At 32.2% G+C, this 23,318-nt stretch overlaps 2 protein-coding genes across 4 annotated transcripts in view; one reads left to right on the top strand and one right to left on the bottom strand.

Moving 5' to 3' along the window:
* Positions 1-22,862, bottom strand: part of LOC149785095 (ciliary microtubule-associated protein 3-like) — a 30,063-nt gene extending 7,201 nt beyond the window's left edge. Inside the window, exons 1-6 of one of the 3 annotated variants that reach the window (XM_089978853.1) lie at positions 22,757-22,862; positions 18,446-18,466; positions 10,958-11,103; positions 8,772-8,870; positions 5,802-5,876; positions 906-1,042 (exon numbers count right to left, since the gene is read on the bottom strand). In XM_089978853.1, coding sequence (XP_089834979.1) covers positions 906-1,042; positions 5,802-5,876; positions 8,772-8,870; positions 10,958-11,103; positions 18,446-18,466; positions 22,757-22,763 — 485 coding nt within the window. In that variant the 5' untranslated portion in view covers positions 22,764-22,862. Of the gene's footprint in view, positions 1-905; positions 1,043-5,801; positions 5,877-8,771; positions 8,871-10,957; positions 11,104-12,770; positions 12,930-18,445; positions 18,467-22,756 lie in introns of all 3 variants that reach the window. The other 2 variants (XM_089978852.1, XM_089978854.1) reach the window with 2 other exon arrangements.
* A 69-nt stretch (positions 22,863-22,931) lies between these two features.
* The window catches only part of LOC149785094 (general transcription factor IIH subunit 1-like), a 64,126-nt gene continuing 63,739 nt past the window's right edge, over positions 22,932-23,318 (top strand). The window contains exon 1 of the mRNA XM_089978846.1: positions 22,932-23,247. The gene's annotated coding sequence lies outside the window, so the exon portion shown is untranslated. The remainder of the gene's footprint in view (positions 23,248-23,318) is intronic.

The raw sequence follows: 23,318 nt of genomic DNA, 5'->3' as shown, positions 1-23,318 counted from the left end.
TCTTTGCAGTTTGTGAACTAACATGGCTAGCATTATGGTATAAAATTAAAATAAAAATTTCAATTTTTTTTCAGTGAATCCTGAATGTTCCCAACACTATATACCAATAAAAGAGCTAAGAAATTTTCATTTTTATTTCACTTTCCATCTTTCCTAAGCATATGTTCAGGTTTCTATTGCATTGCAAACCTGACATCTCAATGGTAATGTACTGGTAATATAGCTGCTTCTCATGTCTGCAGTCTTGGATTTGATCCCCATTTCTGTCAGATATAAATATCAATAGTTGCCAATGCACAACCAGTGGATTTCTCTGGATTCTCTGGTTTCTTCAACTTTATAAGATCACTGTTTCATGTGAGATCTGAGTCATGGAAAGTAGACGATACAAGTTGTTTCACTTGTTATAAAATTGTGGTGAAAATATATAAAATATGAAATTTACTATAATGTGATCCACAATGCAATGGATGACTTAGGCTGGCAAATGACCACATGAATAAATCAGTGAAAGAAACATTTTTACCATCATTTTACGCTTTTTGATTGATAATCTAATAAACTGATGGATGTAACATGCTTTTTGACTGGTTGAACATCAAAATTTGCAGTAATAAAATCCATAGTATACTGTCAGAAATGTCGGTGCCATTGTGTTGTCTTTACCCTACCTGCAACTTAGAATTGCATTTTCAACAACTTTTCAATAAAAAAATTTGAGTGTGTGTAAGAATGGGGACAAGATTTTGATTGGAATATCTAACAATATTAATGGAAGTTTTACTGTTACATGTTGCCAGTAAAATTCAATTTTGCAAAAGCAGAACTAATATTAACACCCTGAAACCCTCATTGTACATGTACAGGACTGTTATCATCTATGCATTTTACTCATATATACATACCCTGGAAGGACCTCTGCCACATCACGTTTGTAGACAGGAAATCTCTCAGCTCCAATATAAAATGGCTTTTTGGATTTATCAAATTCCTTAGCTTCTGTACATTGTGTTTGATATGCTGTGGGACTTGGTGTCTGAAACTGGAGAGCGAAAAGCACTGTGAGCTACCATTCCAACTTAGATTATACAAGAATGCTTCCTCTCTTAGCTAAATGTCTACCACATTTACCTCTTATTGACTGATTAAAGTTTGAAACTCGGACAGACCAACACTGAATGACTTAAAACCCTGGTAAAACAAACTTGATCCTCTCTTCACTGATTGTTGTCAATCAAGTTTGTTGTGTTTATATGAGTAAAAAATTAAGAATGAAACTTTTCTTTCAACTTTTTTATATACATAGGAAGTATTAAGTTGAATCTTGTTCTCCAAAATGTTCATCTTAATTTCAAGAATAATGAGAAAGAAAAGTGTATTTTTTATATCTGTCAGACAATTTTTGAATCCAATCGATCTAATTTTATGACAAATTGATAATTTTCTACTATTTATGTATTTGTACAGGCAAGCTACACCTAATTTTTATCCTTTTATATGAATGCAAAATCAAGGCTTCAGCTTGAAAGACATATAAAGCATAGAATTTTCGAAAATAATAGTAACAAATATTGAAATATATCAATTTGTTTCTCATCTTAATTAATCTTTAACTACAGAATTCCATCACCCAAAGATACTGAGACACATCAACACCCAAAATTCAGTGTGTGAAGCTTCAATATAGGAAAAGTATTTCTCTCAAAACACCTAAAGATACTGAGACACATCAACACCCAAAATTCGGTGTGTGAAGTTTCAATATAGGATAATATTTCTCTCAAAACACCCAAAGATACTGAGACACATCAACACCCAAAATTCAGTGTGTGAAGTTTCAATACAAAAAGAGTATTTCTCTCAAAACAAATCTTTGTGCATTTGTGCATTAACAGAAAAATCAGACTGAAGTATGACTTGATATGACCTGTGAATGATAAGTCAGCCAGGCCACATACATGCATTCTTAAAATGTGTGGAACAAAAAACTCCAGCCCAGGCTCAATACCCCAACAAATGTGATAGTTTGAGTTAGCCATGTAATTGTAGTCTAGAAAGCTTTCACATGAACCCAAGTTAAGATGATCTTTAAACTTCTATTTTTTTAACTTCATTTTATTTAAAGTTACAGAATTTCAAATGTTTTTCACTTTGAGGTTCAGCCTGAACTTCACCTTTACAAAATGTTTCAAGAGTATGGGTCCTGTGACCTGATTTGTTATTGGGTAAATCAGTACACAGCTTAAGGAAAAGAGCAACCAGGGAAATTTTAATTATCCAGGATATTTCAACATCTACTTCATCTCTTTTCAACACTCTTAGATTGATGCCAATCAAGGATTATGTTATTTTTAGAACATCTTTCCTTACCTTTGGGGTCTTAGTTATCATAGTGTTTTTAAGATTGTACAGATTACTGATTTTAAGATTGTACAGATTTCATTTAGTGGATTAATCTTAAGTCATTTGGTTAAAAGATTACAGTTATTTATATTATTATCCCCACATTCCTGCAAAGTATTTAATCTGTCATTGCCTCTATGCATAAGTATCTCTTTCCATCTGTCTTCCATTTGTGAGAAAGCTAAATATTACTTTTCCCATACTGCTGGAGGACTTTAATGAAGCTTTAAAGGCTAGATATGTGTTTAATATATATATATATATATATATATATATATATATATATATATATATATATATATATATATATATATATATATATATATATATATATATATATATGTACACCATAAGGTTTTTGATTGTTCTACTGGCCAGTTGCTAGAGACATTTTCTGAAAAATCATCAAAAAAGGGGTATTCTGGGTCCTGAATTTGTCACTTAATTCTCCTCCCATACCACTGGGAGTATTTTCTATTAAAACTTTGCAGGTCAGATATCTAACTGGTGCTGATGTGCAATAATGTTGGACTTTTTTCCCCACATACCCATTTTTTGGGACATTTTTTAAAAAAATTGTCAAAAAAAGTAATATTTTGGGAAGTGAATTTGTGATCACTTAAATGTTCTCCCACATCACATGCAGGATGTTATTAAACTTTCTAGTTATATACATGGTTAATGTAGGTATGCAATATAATTTTCCTTTTTCCTTTGGCCCATTTTGTGGAAAAATTTGTTGAAATTTTTTATTATTAACATTATTAAATGTTTATTTTTATTACTAAGAATTCAGCTTGTTCATTCTTTTCCTCTAATATTACTTTAAGGATTTAACTGACACTTTGTACCTAGCTTATTGGTGAAAATGCATAATAAGGTCTTACCTTTTTCCTCTGGCCCATTTCTGGAGACACTTCTTGAAAAATTGTCCAAAAATGGGTATTTGGAAATTCAGTTCATTATCACTTCTTCTCCCACACTGCTTGGAAGATTTAATTGAAACTTTGTTGGCTTGATATGTGGTTGGTGTAGATGAGCATTAAGGTTTTAATTTTCTTCCTCTTGCCCATTTTTGGGGAAATATATTGGGTTTATTTTGAGACTTTAGCTCATCATCACTTCTTCTCCCATGGATCTTTGAGTATTTTATTGAAACCTTGTAGGCAAGCTATGTGCTTGGTGTAGGTGAGCAATTAAATGTTAATTTTACATCAGGCTCATTTTTGGGAATATTTCTTGAAACACTCTCCAAAAAGGTAGTATTTGGGGAATTCAGTTTGACAATGCTTCTCATTCCATAATAATTGGAGGATTTTAATGAAAAATTGAAGGTTATATATGTGGTTGGTGAATATGCAAAATAAAGATTAAACTTTCTTTCTGTCCTATTTTAGCTACATTTTTTTGAAATTCTTAAAATAAGAGATATTTTAAGAATTTAGCTTGTCATTACTTCTCCTCCACCAGGCCTCACACGATTTTACTGATTCTTTGTAGGCTAGATATTGTGTCAGTGTAGATGTGCAATACAATTTTATTTTTGTTCCCTTTAGTGAATTTTGAGAATTATGCTCATTTATTTAGCAATTGTGTCAACTTTGCAGCTAAACAGTCATAGATGTACAGGAAACATTCTACTCTGACACTGCTTCTAAAATCTTAAGAGTGAAGAATTTATATTATTTGCCATATAAGAAAAACATGTTCAAAAGAACATGCCTGAAGTGCAGGGTATGTATTCCTGTCACTGCATGTACATATAGTTATTATTATTATTAGTAGTAGTAGTAGTCTGTTATTGCTATAAATAATATAATGGTTCTAAAAATGGTCTGCTTGTTTCAAATGTAGCTTTCAAATGGGAAAAAGTTTCTCAAGATAAATGCCACTGAATGAGTGATTTCATAATGTAACCTCTGACCATGCAAAAAGAGACTTCTGAAAATCATTGAATACCATTTTTTCATAACTTTTGTGTAATTAGAATTCAGATTATTATTTTTAGCATTGTCTATGAACAACAGCAGCAATCATCATCATCATCTTTAATACATGGCTATACAAGTTTGTAATGAGATATAAAATATAAAAAGTTCCTATTAACAAAGAAAACAATTAATGAACTTAACTTATTTATTTATATTACTTATGAAATCTTTGTAGGGATTTTGCCCAGAAAGACACCATTAAGCTGTCTTCAAGACCTTGCTACAATGAATTTAAAAAATTTTAAATCACACCTATATTTATAAAATTTATATAAACATAGTTATCTCCAAAAGATGATATTGTAGCAAAATAATTTTGTTAGTAAGGAAAACATAAATAAAACAAAGCACGTGATATCCTAAAATGCATGATAAAAGGATTTTGGACTGGCATTTTCTGGTGACACTATCAGTCAGATTCTGGAAAAATGACTGACTAAAGTTGGTCCCTCATTACTGATATAATAACTCCACTTTCTTAATCCAAAGTAATGAAATAATATAGTTCTGAAAGGACCTAATCTTGCCATTAAGGATACTGACAGGAAAATGAAATAAAGACAGGTCAAAACAACACATCCCCAAGTGATTCCACACGAAAAGTACATAAATATATACCAGTACCAAAAAAAATGAATTACATATATTTTCTTGCTGAACATGGAAAATTATGTCTCAATGAAAGCCCTGGTTAGAAAAATCTCATTATAATGCAAAAGATATTTTTAAATACCAGAGCCTAGACAACCATACCAAATGCAAAGCATATAATATTTGGAGAAAGAAAATGTTTTAATACAATACTACCACATATTTATTTTTTTAAAAATTGTTAGTGCATAGTAAAAATGTTTAAAAGAAATTAACGAAAATTGTAAATCTACAACAATTTTAATTCTGTGTTACTGAAAAATTCAAAAGTGCCTAATCATGGTGTCTTAAATAAACTTATCACTAAGAGCATGATGCTTTATATCAAGGTACGTTCAGTATTAAAACTACATTCATAAACAAAATTGTGACGTGTGACCATAACTGTGATGTATGTTGGACTGATCTATGCTGTGGTATTTGGTTATGAAGATCACTATATTTAATTAGCCCTAGATGAGACTGGTCAGACTGCTCCTTTACATTTCCTTCATAAAACACCTGATGACAACTTATGCTTGTTGACAGACTGGCAACTCCTGATTTACATATATGAGATGGAATGCAAATAACCATGGAAATACCATTTTTTTACCATACAGTGCCAGGTAAAGAGTTTCATAAATATGTATAAAAAAAGTTTAAAATATTCATGTAAAAGTTAAAGAAATAATTGGTCCATGTTCAACATGAAAAAAACAAATCTGCAGTTCCATGAAATATACAACTCAGGCAGGTATTCAGGCAGAATGTTACCCTGTAAAAGGTGTGTTCCCTCTCTACTGGTTTAAAAACAAAATCCATGAGGGACTCATTTCGAGTCAACATTGGCTATAAACAAGAGAAAAGAATTTTAAAGTGAATGTATAGACGATAAAAATGGAAAATATTATGCATAAATGATGGTATCATTCAAAATTCTAAACTGAACAATTAAAAAACAAGGATTCTGCAGAATATGGTATCTCACCTGCAGCTTTATAACATTGTAATCCCACAGTATCTATCAGTAATTTGCAAACAAAATTTTTAACATAGACTTGTAATGCTGACATTGCTGCCACCACCTCTGCTGCTGCAACTGCCAAGGAAGCGAACACTTCTGTCTCATCATGCTATCAGAGGTGAGACAAGAACACACCTTTGTCTCACCATGCTGTCACTGGTGAGATAAAAATACTTATCTCAACATACTGTCACTGGTGAAACAAAAGCACTTTTTTCTTGACATTTTTCATGTAACAGAAAAAAAAACCTCATAAATGTCTCACCATTATTTCAAAGGTGAGACAAAACAGTTTTCTCTTGGCAGGATATCAAGTGGTGCATATAAAAAGTGACATATATGTCATACCATGCTTTCACAGGAGAAATAAACATGTTCCTCTTGGCAGGGTACCATGTGATGCATACCAAAAGTAACATATATATCCTACAATGCTGTCACAGGTGAGAGAAAACATCTCTTGGCAGGGTATGAGATTGCAGCATACAAAAAGTGATATCTCTGTACTACCACTCTGTCACAAGTGAGAGAAACACTTTCCTCTTGGCAGGGTATTGTGTGATATATACCAAAAGTGACACTTCTATTCAAACTTGCTGTCACAGATGAGAGAAAACACATGTCTCTTAGCAAGGTATGATGTGACAGCATACAAAAGTGATACCTATTCTTTACCATTCTGTCAAAGACAATGCTTGATGATATGCCTGTACTTGCTGATAAGTTCAGACCCATTTTTTCAAAATTTAGAAAAAATTTGAAGTAAGAAAACGTTTTCAAATGATAATATGCTTATCCGCACTTTTCAATGCATCTAAAAGGTGGGACTTATGAGCATATCATGGAAGAAATACTACATTAATATATATCTTTTCCATTATCTATCTGCAACTAAAATACTGATTTTTTTTTCATCTCTATCTACTTGTTACCTTGGGTGAATCAAACTGTTCGTGTTATGTAACAGAGAAAAATAATACAATTATTTCACAATCTATCAACACTAAAATCTAAAATTTATTTACAACCAAAACAACAAATATAACTTGTGTCTTCAAGAAAATTAAAAGCTCTTGCTTGAAGACATATAAGGTTTAGGGTATAATTTGTAGAGAAATCACCTTTTATCATTGGTTTCAAATGGCACTGAGAAAGTTATCCAGCACTGATTTTAAAAATGTATTTAAACAAACATTTCAAGGTCCTAGTAGTGTAAACTTTCAGCAATCATAAAGAATAGCCAGAAATTGGCATGACCCTGAGGGGTAGTAACCTTTGAAAAATCACCTGCTATTTTCATCTACATTGTTATTGGCAATCATCATTTTTTCCTAAAAAATAATTTATTAAGAGAATCTTTATGAAAATGGAAAGCTTGTATAAAACCAAATAAAATGTTAAAAACAAATTGCTAAAATAGTAAATGACGAAGAAAAAAAGGATATTTGGAATTTAGGGAGAAGGAAATTAGAAGAATTTAGTAAGTTCATTAAAAACAGTTTTTGGAGAGATGTAATTTTGGCAGTATCTAATTGGCAAGAGGAAACGCAAAGTCCAAATGAGTATCTATCTATGAGTATTTTAAATTTTGTCCTCCCCCCCTCCCCAATGTTCTATCAACACAAATCCTAGACAGAAGCCAGTTTTGAAATTGTGAATGATCTAGTAGATGATCATGGTAATTTAATACCTTTTAAAATAATAAAACAAAAAACTAGAAGTGATGATTTCTTGAAATACTTCTCCTTAATATCCAAAATTCCAAAAGCATAGAAAGATAAAAAACCATTTAGTACAAAATAATTTTGATAAGCAGGAGGATCAAATAATGAACTTGCAAAACAAAAATCACTCAAGTTTGTTTACAAAGATCTTTTAAAAAATGCTAAAAGGCAACACATTGCAAAGCAAGAAACTTGGATGCAAGTATTTAATAAAAATATAAGTAGTGAAGAGTGGTCTGAGATTTATAGCTGGGCAAAATGCTGTACCAAGGTTACCAAGTTGATCTCTTTTAACTTTAAATTAATCCATAGAATAATTACTTCACAGTTTTGGTACCGTTTTATTGAAGTGTTTGCAACTTTCTGCCCAAATATTGTACATTTGTCGAAAAAAGAAACATTCTTAGGAAGTGAACAACTGGACAGTTTGTGTAATTTCCTGCTTATTTTGGCAAAATATTATATTTATACTTGAGATTCAATATGAAAAATCCTTCTATTTTTGCTTTTAAGCAAATAGTTGCAATGCATAAGAACATTGCTATGGTAAATAAATACACTACTATGGTAAATAAAAAAAGAGGACCAATTTCTTCAAAAATGGACCTCAATAATAAATATGTAACTTGTATCTGATTTGATGGTAAACAGGAACAAAATACTGTAATATCACCAAGTCCATGTCACCTATGTTGTGTGCCATATGCATGTGTGTGTGTGTGTGTGTGTGTGTTTTCTTTTTCTGCAGATTATATTTATTATCCCTAGATTATCTGATAACCAGAAATATTTGACTGAAAGGTGACCTTGGGATGATTCCCTGACCCAGTGGTCAACTTATATTGTGGTTAATAAGAAAAATAATAAATAGTAAATGACTGGAAATAACTGGAAAGCTGGAGCCAATACACCCATGCATGGAGAAATTGTGATGGCAGTTTTAACATTATGAGCACCTTGAACAGGAGGGATATTGTACCAGTTCATAACACCTACCACAGCCTCTTTTTGCAATCTAGGGCCTGTTCTGGCCCCTAATGTGTAGCCCTTGCTGCTGTTGATCTTATGCTCAATCTGATATGAAAAACTGGTTTTCTGAAAAAAAGAGAGATAAACTCATACAACTGTAATTTACTGATTCTACCATTTTATTTTTTATTGCAAATAACTTTATCACATATACAAGCTTAGAAATGTTAAAATATCTTTCACACAGTAAAATCAACACTTTATTTACATAAGCAACTGTAAATAAAAAATATTTTTAGCAACAATACATTTGTACAAATAAAACTGAGGCTTAAAATTTGTCAAATCATGTCTGGGAAAAATATGTTTGTTCATACAGTTATATCACTAAATTTAAGAAACTTCTATACTTGGTAATATTTAGTGATTAAGGATATAAGTTTTGATCAAAATGGCTCTTAAACAGAAAACTGATTTAAGCTGCATATTATTCGAAAATTTCAACCTTAAACATATTTACAGGGCTTTATGATTCAATGACCCAGTCTTAAACATATCTAATATAATGGCTTTCTGATTCAATAACCCAGTCTTAAAAATAATATGGCTTTTTGATTCAATGACCCAGTCTTAAACATATCTAATATAATGGCTTTCTGATTCAATAACCCAGTCTTAAAAATAATATGGCTTTTTGATTCAATGACCCAGTCTTAAACATATCTAATACGGCTTTCTGATTCAATGACCCAGTCTTAAACATATCTAATATGGCTTTCTGATTCAATGACCCTTAGTTTTACACAAATATAATATGGCATTCTGATTCAATGACCCTCAGTCCTAAACATATCTAATATGGCTTTCTGATTCAATGATCCAGTCTTAAACATATTTAATATGGCTTTCTGATTCAATGACCCAGTCTTAAACATATCTTACAGGGGTTTCTCATTCACAGACCAATGGTCTTAACCCTGTCTTATAGGGCTTTCTCATTCACTGATACAGTTTTAAAAATATCTTATAGGGCTTTCTAATTCACTGACACACAGTCTTAAACATATCTTACAGGGCTTTCTCATTCACAGACCCACAGTCTTAAACATATCTTACATGGCTTTCTCATTCACAGACCCCCAGTCTTAAACCTATATTATGGGGCTTTCTAATTAACTGACCCACAGTCTTAAACATATCTTACAGGACATTCTCAATCACAGACCCAGTCTTATACCTATATTATGCTAAATAGTTTTAAACATATCTTACAGGGCTCTCTCATTCACTGCCCCACATTACTGGTAAATTATATGACTGGTTTGTTTTTTGATGTTTTATAGCACAACAACACAAACTGGTTATTTCAGGCTGAGGAACTGGGAATAATGTGCCTTGTCCATTGACACATCATGGTAACCAACTGCAGATAATGTAATGGTAGGCTTTGAACCCACACCCTTACTGTCACAAATCCAGCACTCTGTGCAATGAGCCACCACAGATGTAAATTGTACAAGTAATGATAGCAGCATATATCCAAAAATTCTTACTTACTTGCATCCATATTCCTTTAGCTATAAGAAGTGTTTTAAGTGTAAGGACTTAATCCTTGGATCTATATTTGTGACTATATCTACACTTTCTCTTTTTTTAAAAAAGGTACATGTACCAACTACTTTATAAATACCAAAACAAGTGTAAAATAATCATGACAGAAATGCATTTTATCAATATATATATTTATGGATTTAACTGATTTTAAGATACACTGAAATAATGACTAAAGTACTAATGACAATGAGGTCTGCATATCCTTTATTTAAAGCAGTTTTTACCAAATTTTACTTTTAAAGGAACAAGATTTACCAGTTGTTGTGGGCTTGATCTCATTTCCCATATATGATAGGCTATGAACAAGATAGAAAATATAGTTGGCAGAGGATGAACCTGGGAAAACCCCAGGAAGAACCACTAACCTACAGGGAGCTATTAGCAAGCTTTCTCACACCCACACTGGTTGAGCCCAAGACTCAAACCCAGGCAGACAGTGGTAAGATCACAGTAATTGGTAAAGATGAGTGCTTTAGACCAGTTGGCCACCTGGGGCCCTATTTAATTAGTCTACAGTTTTTAATTACCATAGACATACATAGCAAAAAGTAAAAATTTAAAAAAAAAGACTAAAATAAAATTAGTAACATTAAACTTACATCCTCATTTTCATAGCACCCAGGTCCTCTGTGTGGAGCACCCCTCAAAGGAACAATCTCATTGCCAAAACGGTTGTAAGGCATTTTGACTGGAAATAATTCTCTGTCCATGGTGGTCATAAAGGCCACCTTGGACTTTTTCTCCACTGGAAAAAAAGCAATTTAAAAATACACAAGATTAGCTGTTGAAGATATTATATGAAGCATATTTTAAAAAGACAAAAAAAGGTGCAACCGGAACTCTAAGATTATTACCAGCCTGTCAAGTTATAAACTATAATACTTGATTTAAATGACTTATGTCTGTGAAATCCTAACTAATGTTCCCTTTGAAATTCATATTAACAAACAAATGAAAGCAAATTGAAAATATGAACAAATTACATATGAAATTTGTTTTTACAAAAAAATGTGAAGATAGCTCCTTTTTGTGGAGCACTGTAGAGACCTACAATCCATGGGAGGTAACTAAACTACAGTAAATTAGGCCAGTATTTATAAACTCATTAGAAATACTAATAACTTATATTGAAATAGCATCTTTGCAAGACATTTCAGATATAAAATACAACCTATTGTAATTCAGTCTTTATTATTTACATATATCTGTTACCACTATATTAGAATACTCACACAAGGTGACCAAAACAAGTTTCAACAAAATTCTTACTTTTATCTGCATTGAAGGAAGAAAATCTGCATCTCAGTGCAGTCGATATGTAGAAATAATGCAAGACTCAAAGATATCTATAATTTTTATGACATTATTTTCATAATTAATTTCTCAGCTTGTGATATGTTTAATTACAAGGGAAATTTAATAACAAGCAATATATGCAGAAATTGGAAATGGACAGTAAATGTAACATTTATTTAATTTGATTATACTCCCCCCCAAAAAAAAAGAATAAAAAAAAAAGAATAAATTATCTGCAGTTCTGGATGATCCATATGTATATATACAAGTATGATGATTAATCCACATAATCTGGTCAGCCTAAAAATGCAGATGCACACAATGTTTTTGAAAATGTCACTTTCAATGTCACTGAAGAAGTTAATAAGAATTTTACCTTATTTATCCTAAGAATTTTACATTATTTATCCTAAGAATTTTACCTTATTTATCCTAAGAATTTTACATTATTTATCCTAAGAATTTTACCTATTTATCCTAAGAATTTTACCTTATTTATCATAAGAATTGTACAGTATTTATCATAAGAATTTTACCTATTTATCCTAAGAATTTTACCTTATTTATCCTATGTGCATGTATTTTGCCTTATTTATCCTAAAAAATTTACCTTATTTATCCTAAGAATTTTACCGTATTTATCTTCAAATGTAAAATGCAGATGCTGAATTATATGATGTAGCTCTTCCTATACCATAAAATTTGAATGCTCCATACATGTACATACACTGTGGCAATTCATATCTCAAATCTCAATAAGGTGCAAAGGGAAACAAAACTGTTGGGCTCTGATTATAAAAACAATTTTTTTTATTGCTATTTCACTATCACTATCATCATACTCATCATCAACATCATCATCAGCTTATTATTATTATAATCATTATTATTATTATCATTATCATTATTAGTTATTTCTTTATTAATTGTAATTGCTACCATATTTTTCCCATGACAAATTCAGTGGCCTGCCTTGTGTGAATGTCCTGAAAACAAGTGGGTTTATAATTGGTAATTTGTTAAAAATGGACATGGATTATCACCAAGAATGGGCTTATCATTGAAGAGTTACAGTATTACACAAGTAGAACAATTCATCGGTCCCTGTTCATTTACCTGTCTTAAGTATCAAGAGCTTCCTTCCTGGAGAAGGTGTTTCCCAGGAAGCTGGTACTAGGAAAACCTGTTGCCAAGGTGACGGATATAAAGCTCTGGAGCATTTAGAGGAAGAAGGTAGAGGGGAGGAATGAAAAGGGTAGGAATAGAAGGTTATACCTGAGAGAAGAAAAGAAAAGCAAAGGCAGAATAAGAAAAAAGTATAGATTGTGTAAGAATTCAAACACAGAAACAATTCAAGTTTGCTCCAACTTCTCAAGATACAATACTCACTCACTATAATGCTGTTGAAATAAACCATAAAAGTGGACATGATGTAACTTTATATTGAGGTATTATACACATATTACTAATGAATAATGAAATGGAATTCATGACCTTACCTGCCTTATAAAAAGGGACTGTATGTTTTAAAGTAACTTTATTGTGAGGGATAACTGTATTTAGAATAAAGGCCTTCAAAAGTGAACTGTGAATTACTATTATTCATGCAATTTCCTGGATGCTGTAAACCACATATTTACGATATTATGAACAATATTCCTTTTGTGGAAACAAGACACCTAACTCAATCAACGAATTAAAGTTGGAACAAAATGTCATCTTTTGCAAAATAAAAAAAATTGATACCTACCAAAAATAAATGAACGTACAGTATGTCAACTTGCAATGAAACTTCAATTATATAAACTAAATTATCCAAACCTTAATTTTCCAGACTCGAATATCTCATTTTGAAACAACAACACCATGTCCCGAACTATAGTCAATTCTCATTTATCTGCTTATTTCAAATTTAATATTATGTCAAGAATGACTGATACAAATTATTCTGTAAAATGAATCCATTTTGTTTTTTTAACTGTTTGACTTTTCTGGATAAAGTCTTCCAGTGAAAGCAAGATAACTGAGTGAATAACAGTGAATCTAGTAACGCACTGCTTAGTAAATTTCAAATACTAAGAGCATGGCAGAGAACAAATGTGTTGGTAAATGTGTTACGACATGAAAACGCCTACACCAATGTCAATTAAATCTTATGGCTGATTGGTGGTAATGACCAAATCATCAATTATTAAAAATTTCAAATGATTCCAATACTATCAATAATCACTTTAATTTGATATTTTTATGGCAACAACAAGTGTTGAATAAACTAAATAAGAGTATTTCCAACATGATCAAGTACCGACTAAATTAACTAACATTATTGGAATCATTCTTACAACCCCTAATGAACTGGATGATTGAGATTCTACAGTAAATGCAATATGCTGCATTAGAAATATCTTTTTGTTGAGCCGCCACCCCACCCCCAGGCAAAATCATGAACGAGCAATTACTTCAACATCAATGTGTGTATCCATCAATCCTTGTACTCCATGGCTTAAGGTCCATGATAAAAATGTCATGCTTTGGTAGTGTGGTAAATTTGTCAAATACTGTTGGCCACAGAGTAATATTACCTGGTATGTCAATACAGTCATGTAACACATCAATTTACCAAATGCTTTGATGTGTCACTAGACATGGTCTAAGACATGACCAGCTTCTTGTTATGCAAATGAATATTTAAACCTTCCTACGACCAGTGTCACGGTGATTCTCAAGGACTCAAATTAAGTCTGACATGTTCCTAAATGTGAAATACATACATTTCATGGTTTAATATTTTATAACATTTGAAAGATAAAACTTCATATATACCATCAATCCTAGTGCATCAACTGCTTGTGTATATGGAATACCTGTCTTTGGAAGCCAAGTTCTAGCTGTCCTATCTATACATAAATCAGTTAAAATTTACCTGAGTATAGAGGCAACCTGTTCACAAAGAACTCTTCTCAATGGTCCAAGTTACTATTTTCAGACTTGACTGCATTATGAAGTGTTTGTGTAAATGTTAAAAAAAAACAATGCACTGCATGACTCTTAAGATTTATTTGGTTATCAGACATAAGAGTACAAAATTGGTTTCACCACTTAAGAGCTTCATATTTTTAACTGCAATCCAAACATTGTTTGGCCCCCATGTAGACATTCAGCTGACAGAATACTGTAATTCTCTAAAATATGATACACAGTAGTTTCTTAGCAATGATAAGTATTTTTGATGCAACACAACACTCCCTCACTATAAAATACCTCAATATAAAGCAGTCCCTTTTTATAATGCAGCTATGGTCATGGATCCCATTTCATTATTTAGTATTACTATTATTTGTAAAATACCTCTATATGAGGCACTCCCTTTTATAAGGAAGGTATACCAATAGTTATCAATTCACTTTCATTATTTAACAGTAATATTATCTGCCTCAATATAAGGCAGTCCTTTTTACAAGGCAAGTATAGTCATGGATCCCATTTTATTATTTAATAATAACATTTTGTATAAAATACCTCACTAAAAGTTAGTCCTTTTTATAAGGAAGGTATAGTTATATATTCCATTTCATTACTTAATGATAATGTTATGTATAACTTACCTCAATATAAGGAGGTCTACTTTATAGTAAAGAAGAGCAGTGTTATAATGAGAGATTACTGTATTGAAATAAAATATGTGATGGATCAATGATATAACCAACTATGATTGATAAGTAAATGATGCACACTTCTCATGAACAGAAATGCAATGGATGTTAAAACTGACTCACACTTGGGTTGTTATTAGATTATAAATTTCACTTGACAATGTGTCAGTTTTTTCTAAGGGTGAGCTCACTATATTTAGTAACAAAAGAATCAAAACAAAGGAAAACATCAACCATTATCATGTTAAATATCTGACCTAGTAATTTGTGATTTCTTCCCAAAATTTTGCTTAATTTACATATGGTAACTTCTTTTTATTAATTTATCACTTTTATACCATTTACAATAATTCACAAAACAATTTCTAATCTCATGCCTATGGGTGTGATGATAAATTAAAATAATCAAAAATTGGTTGAAAAAGTCAGTCAAGCAAGCATTTAATTATGAGTTTAAGATAACTGAATATAAATTAACATAGTTTTCTTTTTTAACTATTCAACATCTTCATAAAATAGTAAATTATATTAATAAAAGCTTCTTATTAAATGAAATTTCCATTGTTTAGTACAATCCAAGTGCCAAATGGCAAGTGTCAAGTGACAAAAGTGTTAGTAAATGGCAAGTGGCAAGTTACAAAAGTGTCAGCAAACCATTCAACTTTTTGGGATACAAGCAACTTAACCATGTGTTCAAAAATTATTATCCATTCAAACTAATAAAATATGTCCAATTAAAATATGTGGTTTATCAGTTCTAATAAACAAATCATCAGTCTTTAGATTTAAACAAATTCCCAACACTATTCATGCCACATGTCAAATCTTAAAGTTGAATGATCAAACACAAAAGATTTGTACCACTGGTTGTTTTATTCCTTATTTATACTTCATGATATCTGGGGTGGGTGGGTGTTAAAATAATTATATCCTAAAAAAATATTGATCATTGTAATGTTTTAGATTTGATTCTTAGCTACAAATATTAGCAACACCTTAAAAAGAATACAAAGTTATTAGCGTTAAAACTTAGCAGACAAAATTAACTATAATTTGTATGGATCATTGACATATGACAAATTACAAATTATACAGTTTGTTCTAGTGGTTGGTTTTGTGGGTTTATTGCCACTTTTCAGATAATGATAGGCTATACATGACAGCCAGTATATTTGGTGGAGGAAGAATCTGAAAAGACCCTGGAAAGAACCACCAACCCACAACAAGCTATTGGCAAGCTTTCTCATGTACCCATGTTGGTGGAGTCGTGATTCAAACCAGTGCAGACATAGGTGAGATGGAGTGACCAGTAAATGCCAGCACTTTAGACTACTTATACAGAAGGAACAAGTGGGGTGTGTGATTTAGATTGTGTGATTTGGATTTTTAATGTAGCTTTAACAATTTTTCAGTCATATCATTACGATGTTTGCAGTGTGGCAGTTTACACTGATGTCTAGCACTGGGGCATCATGCTGCAGACATGTAGCATGATGTCCCACCCAGTCATATTATCCTGACACCAGGCCAACCAGTCCTAACACTAACCTCTTAATGCTGAGCACCAAGCGAGGCAGCTATTCATACCATTTTTGTAAGTCTTTGGTATGACTCGGCCAGGGATCGAACCCACAACCTCCTGCATCCGAGGCAGATGCTCTAACCACTAGGCCACCAGAGCAGTCCAGAACAAGTGGGACCATACCAACTATATTTAATAAATGGTTTATATTATGTCAATTGTATCATTTATCAACAAAGTGCAATTAGCAAAATGGGAGGGATTAAAATTCCACATCTTGGGGGTCTCATTGCTTCTAAGATTACTCAATAACATTATGTCTCCATCAACAATGCCACAGAAACATTTCCCCCAAATTTTGCTCACATATTGATGGTAAGCTATGGAACAATACTATTACATAAGGTAAATGAGGGATCTATTTTGTTATACAAGATGCTCAACAGCAACCAAAAAAGGATTAAACTTAATGGATCAACCATTAGCTACTGATCTCCAATGGTAATCAAGTGTCACTGATTCATTACAGGATACAGCAACATACAGAACAATCTTTAAAGCCTTGCATGAAAACCTAAAAAGGAAAAGAAAAGATCTTCTCTCTCCCTGCCCACCAATTTGGATACCTGGAAACTTCAGAGTTGAATTCAGTGATATCTGAGTGAAAGATTTTACCAAAAAGCTAAAAAGTCCACTGGCATTAAAAGAAGGATATGTCATACAGGTAATGAAATGAGCTGTCAAAAACCTCACATGTATCCACTCATTGTGATGCTTCTGTATATTAAATGTAGGCAAATCATGATGAAAATTAATCCATTGCGACCTAATTTCTAATCAGCAGTTTAAAAATGGTGCAAAGATTTATGCTGCCTAGCTTAATGGTTAAACAGAGAAAAATGTTCATAATGGGAATTACCTGAAGATGATGACACATTCATACTTGTAAAATTCTCATGAAAAGTTAAAGTCAATGGCAGGTGATTTGTTTTGTAAATCAAGGTTTCTAAATTAATTTTCAGTGGAAAAACTAGTTCATGATACTACAACTGCTGTAACATCAGCTAATATCTTTTCTATGGCATGAAAAATGCATAATGTGTAATTACGAAAAACTGGAACAAATGAGCTGATTAAGATGAATTACGAAATACACAAATGAAACTAAAACTGTAATAATGGTGCAAATCATGGTTTTATAACAAAATTAAAATTGAAAAATAGGTTGAGAACAAAAACTTTAAAGTTGATGAGTACATTTAATACTGACAATGAGCACATGCATTACATCAATCTGAAACTTGGAACCACAAGACTGTATGATGGATTTCAGCATGCAGCAGTCGTAGTACATTTTTCATCAAAATGACAACCCAACGCTTTTGGTTAGCTTTTAGTGTAAGGAAAGTTTTAAACTAATAATTTATTATCATTCTTGACATATTTCAATAATTATGTCAGTACTAATTTGAACAGGACAACAATACGTATAACAAGCATTAATATTGATCTACTACAGTAAACAGTTTTCTAGGCAGCTAGCATTTTAGAATATTATCTGTTAGGAGAAAAGGTTCAAAGTATTTTACATTAATAAAACAAAATATTTAACCTACATAGTCCAGCTAGAATTGCAGCTAGAAATAAAAAGTAATATTTAATAAATACTAACATATATCCTCTTCTATTACATAAAAAATAAAACAATTAAGCTTACTTTTAAATAAATGATCTGATTATGTGTGTGTACATGTGTGTCTGCAAATGTGTGCATGTGCATTTGTGTTTGTGAATAAGAGAAGAGAGAATGTGTGTGTCTGTGTATGTGTGTGTGTGTGAAAAGGAGAATTGGTCCATGTTCCAGTTCATATACAGAAATAAACTATTAAATTTAACAGGATATCAATCATGTTCATCCTTTATTCATTCAAACACTTTTACATAAAATCATCACATTATCATGGATGCTCTTCAGGTAGATACATTATACTTTCAACATTATACTTTCAAAGTATTTTTGTTAATAAACAATTTGTTAGTATTTATCAAATTATATAGTTACAAAAATACTTTGAAAGTATAATGTATCTGCCTGAACAGCATCCATGATGATGATGCAAAATCACCTGCAAAAATAAGGATCGACATAAATGATATTCTACTGAATCTGATATCCTGTTGAATTCACAAATTTCTCTCTCATTCTCTCTCCATCAATTAATGAAGTAAAAATCAAAATAATATATAAGATACAATTGTTATAAATTGTGACAAATCATATTTTATGCTTTCTAAATTTAAATGGAATTTTTGCCAGGGTCTCATCTACAAAGTTACAGTCAATGGCTGTTACAGCTTCTTGTTCAGAGGTGGCATCATCAATGGCCCCTTTTCAGTAAGGTCACAAGCAAATGCCTGAAAACAAATTTACCTGTGTTGGGTACCAGACAATAGCTGGTAATAAGTATGGCAATTAATATCTGCCTTTTACACAAATGATAACAGCAAACACAACTTGATTAGTGCTCAGGCAGTGAGCTTTTCTTATTAAATGAGGTATCAATACAGATAGTCCACAGTAGATGTTTTCACTTTTTTGTCTGGTGTGTGTATGTGTGATTTGGATTTTTAAAATAGCTTTAACAATTTTTCAGTCATATTGCTATGATGTCTGCAGTGTGGTAGTTTATAGTGATGTCTAGCACTGGGGCATCATGCTGCAGACATGTAGCATGATGTCCCACCCAGTCACATTATCCTGACACCAGGCCAACCAGTCCTAACACTAACCTCTTAATGCTCAGCGCCAAGCAAGGCAGCTGTTATTACCATTTTTGTAAGTCTTTGGTATGACTCAGCTGGGGATCAAACCCATGACCTCCCACATCCGAGGTGGATGCTCTAACAACTAGACCACTGGAACAGTTCATTTTTGTCTGGTAGAAGTTTGTATGAAAATCAAAATAACAGACATCATCGTTGAGACTCAGCCCCCAAGATCTTAATTCAAATGAATTAAACTGATCCCAATTTCTACTCAATCCCTATAAAGCTAAATTCTAAACTTGTTTACAAAATCAATCAATCAGTTTGGAATAAACAAATAAAAATATTTTACACACAAATTTAAAGTAGATTAACGCTGAAGAACAAATTCAGAAATATTCAGTGCATTATAGATTTTTTTTGGTCCTGTCTAAAAAACTAAAAGTCTATATTTCGACATTGCCTATTTATTTTTCTCCCTACATACTCAGTTATAAGCATGGGGTAGAAAAAGCCACTGCCCTGAAACCTGGAACAAATGCAAGGCATCCAATTTTCACAATGTGAAAGCCTTGACGGGCAAGCAAAGATATTCCAAAATAATGACCATGTTAAGAATCATAACGAAATTTAGTTTTGCAGTACAATGTATACAAAATTTGATCACTGAACTGCTCTTCTGGGTACATACATCACGGTGTCTGAACTGTCTTGATATAATTCCATACTTCAGTACATGCTGGGTAATTGCTGTTTGTAAGAGGCTACACTAATCCACATGTGTTAACTACTTATAAACTAAGTAATCACAGTCCTTACTATCAGTTCTTCATCGAAAACCCATAAAGAACTGAATGCCTATTATCTAGTACATGTATTATGCTTTCTCATTGGTCTGTTGAAGAAATGTGCACTAAACGTAGAGCATATGACAGTTGCTTATGTTGCCTAACTTTACCTAAATGAATATGGCATTTCAAAAATCAAATCAATTACATTTATCATTTGCATACTACATTGCAAACAGTGTCGGATTAAAAAAAATACCACGAACCATACTGATGATAAATCACATAAAACGTAAAATATGGATAAGTTTCTGGTCATGGTTGGCCTACTACTAAAAACCTTACAGACAACAAGATACTGTAAAAAATATTGAAATGGTTTGATTATTTATCTTGTTGTTGATGATCTCGAATAAATATGAGCATAAACTTGTGTGACAATTTCCATTAGCAGGACTGATGCTGAGTAACAAGTAGTGTGTGTAGTTATGAATAAATATATATAGGAGAAATGAGTACTGTACTGTATACACTGCTGTCTGGCATTTCTGCGCACCTAAGGTTTTCGTTTCCAATATTGAAGCAAAACGCATACCGAATTCGAGCGATTGACAAAAATAAAATACAGCAATGCTTACCATTTGAAAAGATGCAATTGTCACCAGAATATTCTGTTCAAAATAATATTAATTTGGGACACAGAGGATACCCCCCCCCCCCCGTTTTCCTGACTCGCAATATGTTGGCCTATTATGTGCATAGCTTTGAAAAGATGTAATGTTTATCCATCTTGCTATAGAAATGACATATTTTACTTTGGACTATTTCTGTCAGCAGTTCAGTCAAGTAATTAGGTCAGGTTTATAGCTAGTTTTAAAAAATTCAACGTAAAAATGCCAATAAATGGCAAGAGATATTAAGCAAACTAAAATGATCTTGTAAAAAAGTTAGTAAAGTTCAACAGTTTATGAAAAATAAGCTATTATATGGAAGAGAAACAACAATGAATAGGATGTAATGTGTTTACAACATCCTGTTGATGGGGAAAAATTACTACAGAATTTACAAACAGACTATATGCTGGGGAATTTGTTGAGAATTTATGTTCTAGCAGCAAGTATACACGTTTGGTAGCAGATGATTTTGTACGTGTGGGACAACTTCTTGCAAAATTGGAAACTTGGATTAAAATACAGTTTTGTTTTAAGGTACACATTTCCATCTTTTATGTAATGTATTTATTTGTATAATTCTAAAAGATGCATAGTAAATCAAATTGTCCGGGTTACAGGTTCAAGAAGGTCATGGAGTGGGTCTTCACGTTGCCATTTATAGTCTGACTCTACATCCTCGTTTGTTTGTACCCTGTACCATTTTCAAAAACGAGAAAATTATGTGATAAAAAGTGCACAGAACTAAGTCAACTGAATCACTGATTTATAATTTATAACCTGACTGACACTAACGCTGGCATCCCCTGCACCATTTCATGCTTAACGGCCTTTCCATAATAACATGGCGCCATATTGCGTACACTATAGGCTAGTTTATTTCCATCAGATAACATAATGATGTAGTTCGGCAACTGCCGGATAATTCCGTAAATTACATAACGTTGAGAGTTTGTAATTATATCCCTTTGCATATATGAACATAGAAATTAAACCGCTTGTTAAATCCACATGAAAAGCAAATTTGTAATTGTCATTATTTTCCTTTGCTTGATTCGACATTGTAAATATTGGAAGCAGATGACTTATGTATGTACATCTGTAGTCGTGATACACCACTTTGCTGAAAATGGACTTGTCCAGAAACTAGAAATGGATCCGATCATGTCCATCTATTACAATGAAAACTTCCATTAAGCATGAAACACGCAACAGGTGACGGTGTTAGGGCCACTCTATTCACAGTCAGGTTAGAAATTATAAATCAATGAATGAATTGACTAAGTTCCTTGCACTTTTTATCACATTAAAGGTTTCCATTATTTAAATCGGTAGGGGGTACAAACAAACGGGTTTGTATTGTTAGACTATAGAAATCACATTTTTATGTGCATTTCGAGTCTAAATGTGGGATATTTTTGTACAGTTTATGATAACGCTTTTCTTAATTAATGTACGATTCTTCTTTCTGGATACAAAATGGATTTTTGACCCAATATAGCACGTGATCAAATGTTTACAGAAATGACGTATCGTTGCGCAGAATTACCCGACGCGCAGAATAGGCCGACATGGCGGTAATCTAAACGGGATGGGAAAGGACAGAGGAAACTAAAAATAATGTGGTCTAATTATTTTCACAAAAATCCTTCGTTCTACATTCATGGAGACGACTGAAAACAAATCATAAACTTGTTATTACCTTCCATGTTGAGCTTTTTAACTATTCGTTCAAAATAAACGGACGTTTATTCTGCAAATCACCGCATACAATTTTAGATTGTCAATACTTTTCCTTTTGATTACATGTTGCTAAGTTCATTGCGCATGCGTATTGCTATTTTGTGGCAAATTGTTGTCGTAAAGGTACCGGAAATGAACAATACACGGCAGTTGTGAAACTGCACGTTGGAAGACGAAGTTGACAGAATGCACCATGTCCCAGCGCCTTAAATTTTAGTTATTTCTTGGTGTTGTTTCACACGTTGCAGTACTGCAAAAAAATAGGAAAAATGATAACCATTCATGCTTGATCACAACTTATAGCTTGAGAAAGATTGTCCACACAAACACTTGAAGTTTTCTATGAATCACCATTCTCATGTACTTGAGCTTCCATAGATGCATAGCGTCCAGAGACTGCAGGGTTTTTGTTGCGGCTATTTAACTGTCAATAAGTTAATTACATTAAAGGTAAATACAGTCAATTCACTCTTCAGTAATAATAAAAAGATCTATTTAACAAAAGACACATTTATAGATTT

This window comes from Sinohyriopsis cumingii, chromosome 13 (genome assembly GCF_028554795.1).
Source record: "Sinohyriopsis cumingii isolate HCF-2022 chromosome 13, ASM2855479v2, whole genome shotgun sequence".
NCBI classification, from domain to species: Eukaryota; Metazoa; Mollusca; class Bivalvia; order Unionida; family Unionidae; genus Sinohyriopsis; species Sinohyriopsis cumingii.
Note: the sequence above shows the minus strand (reverse complement) of the source record. Positions and strands in the feature narration are given on the sequence as shown.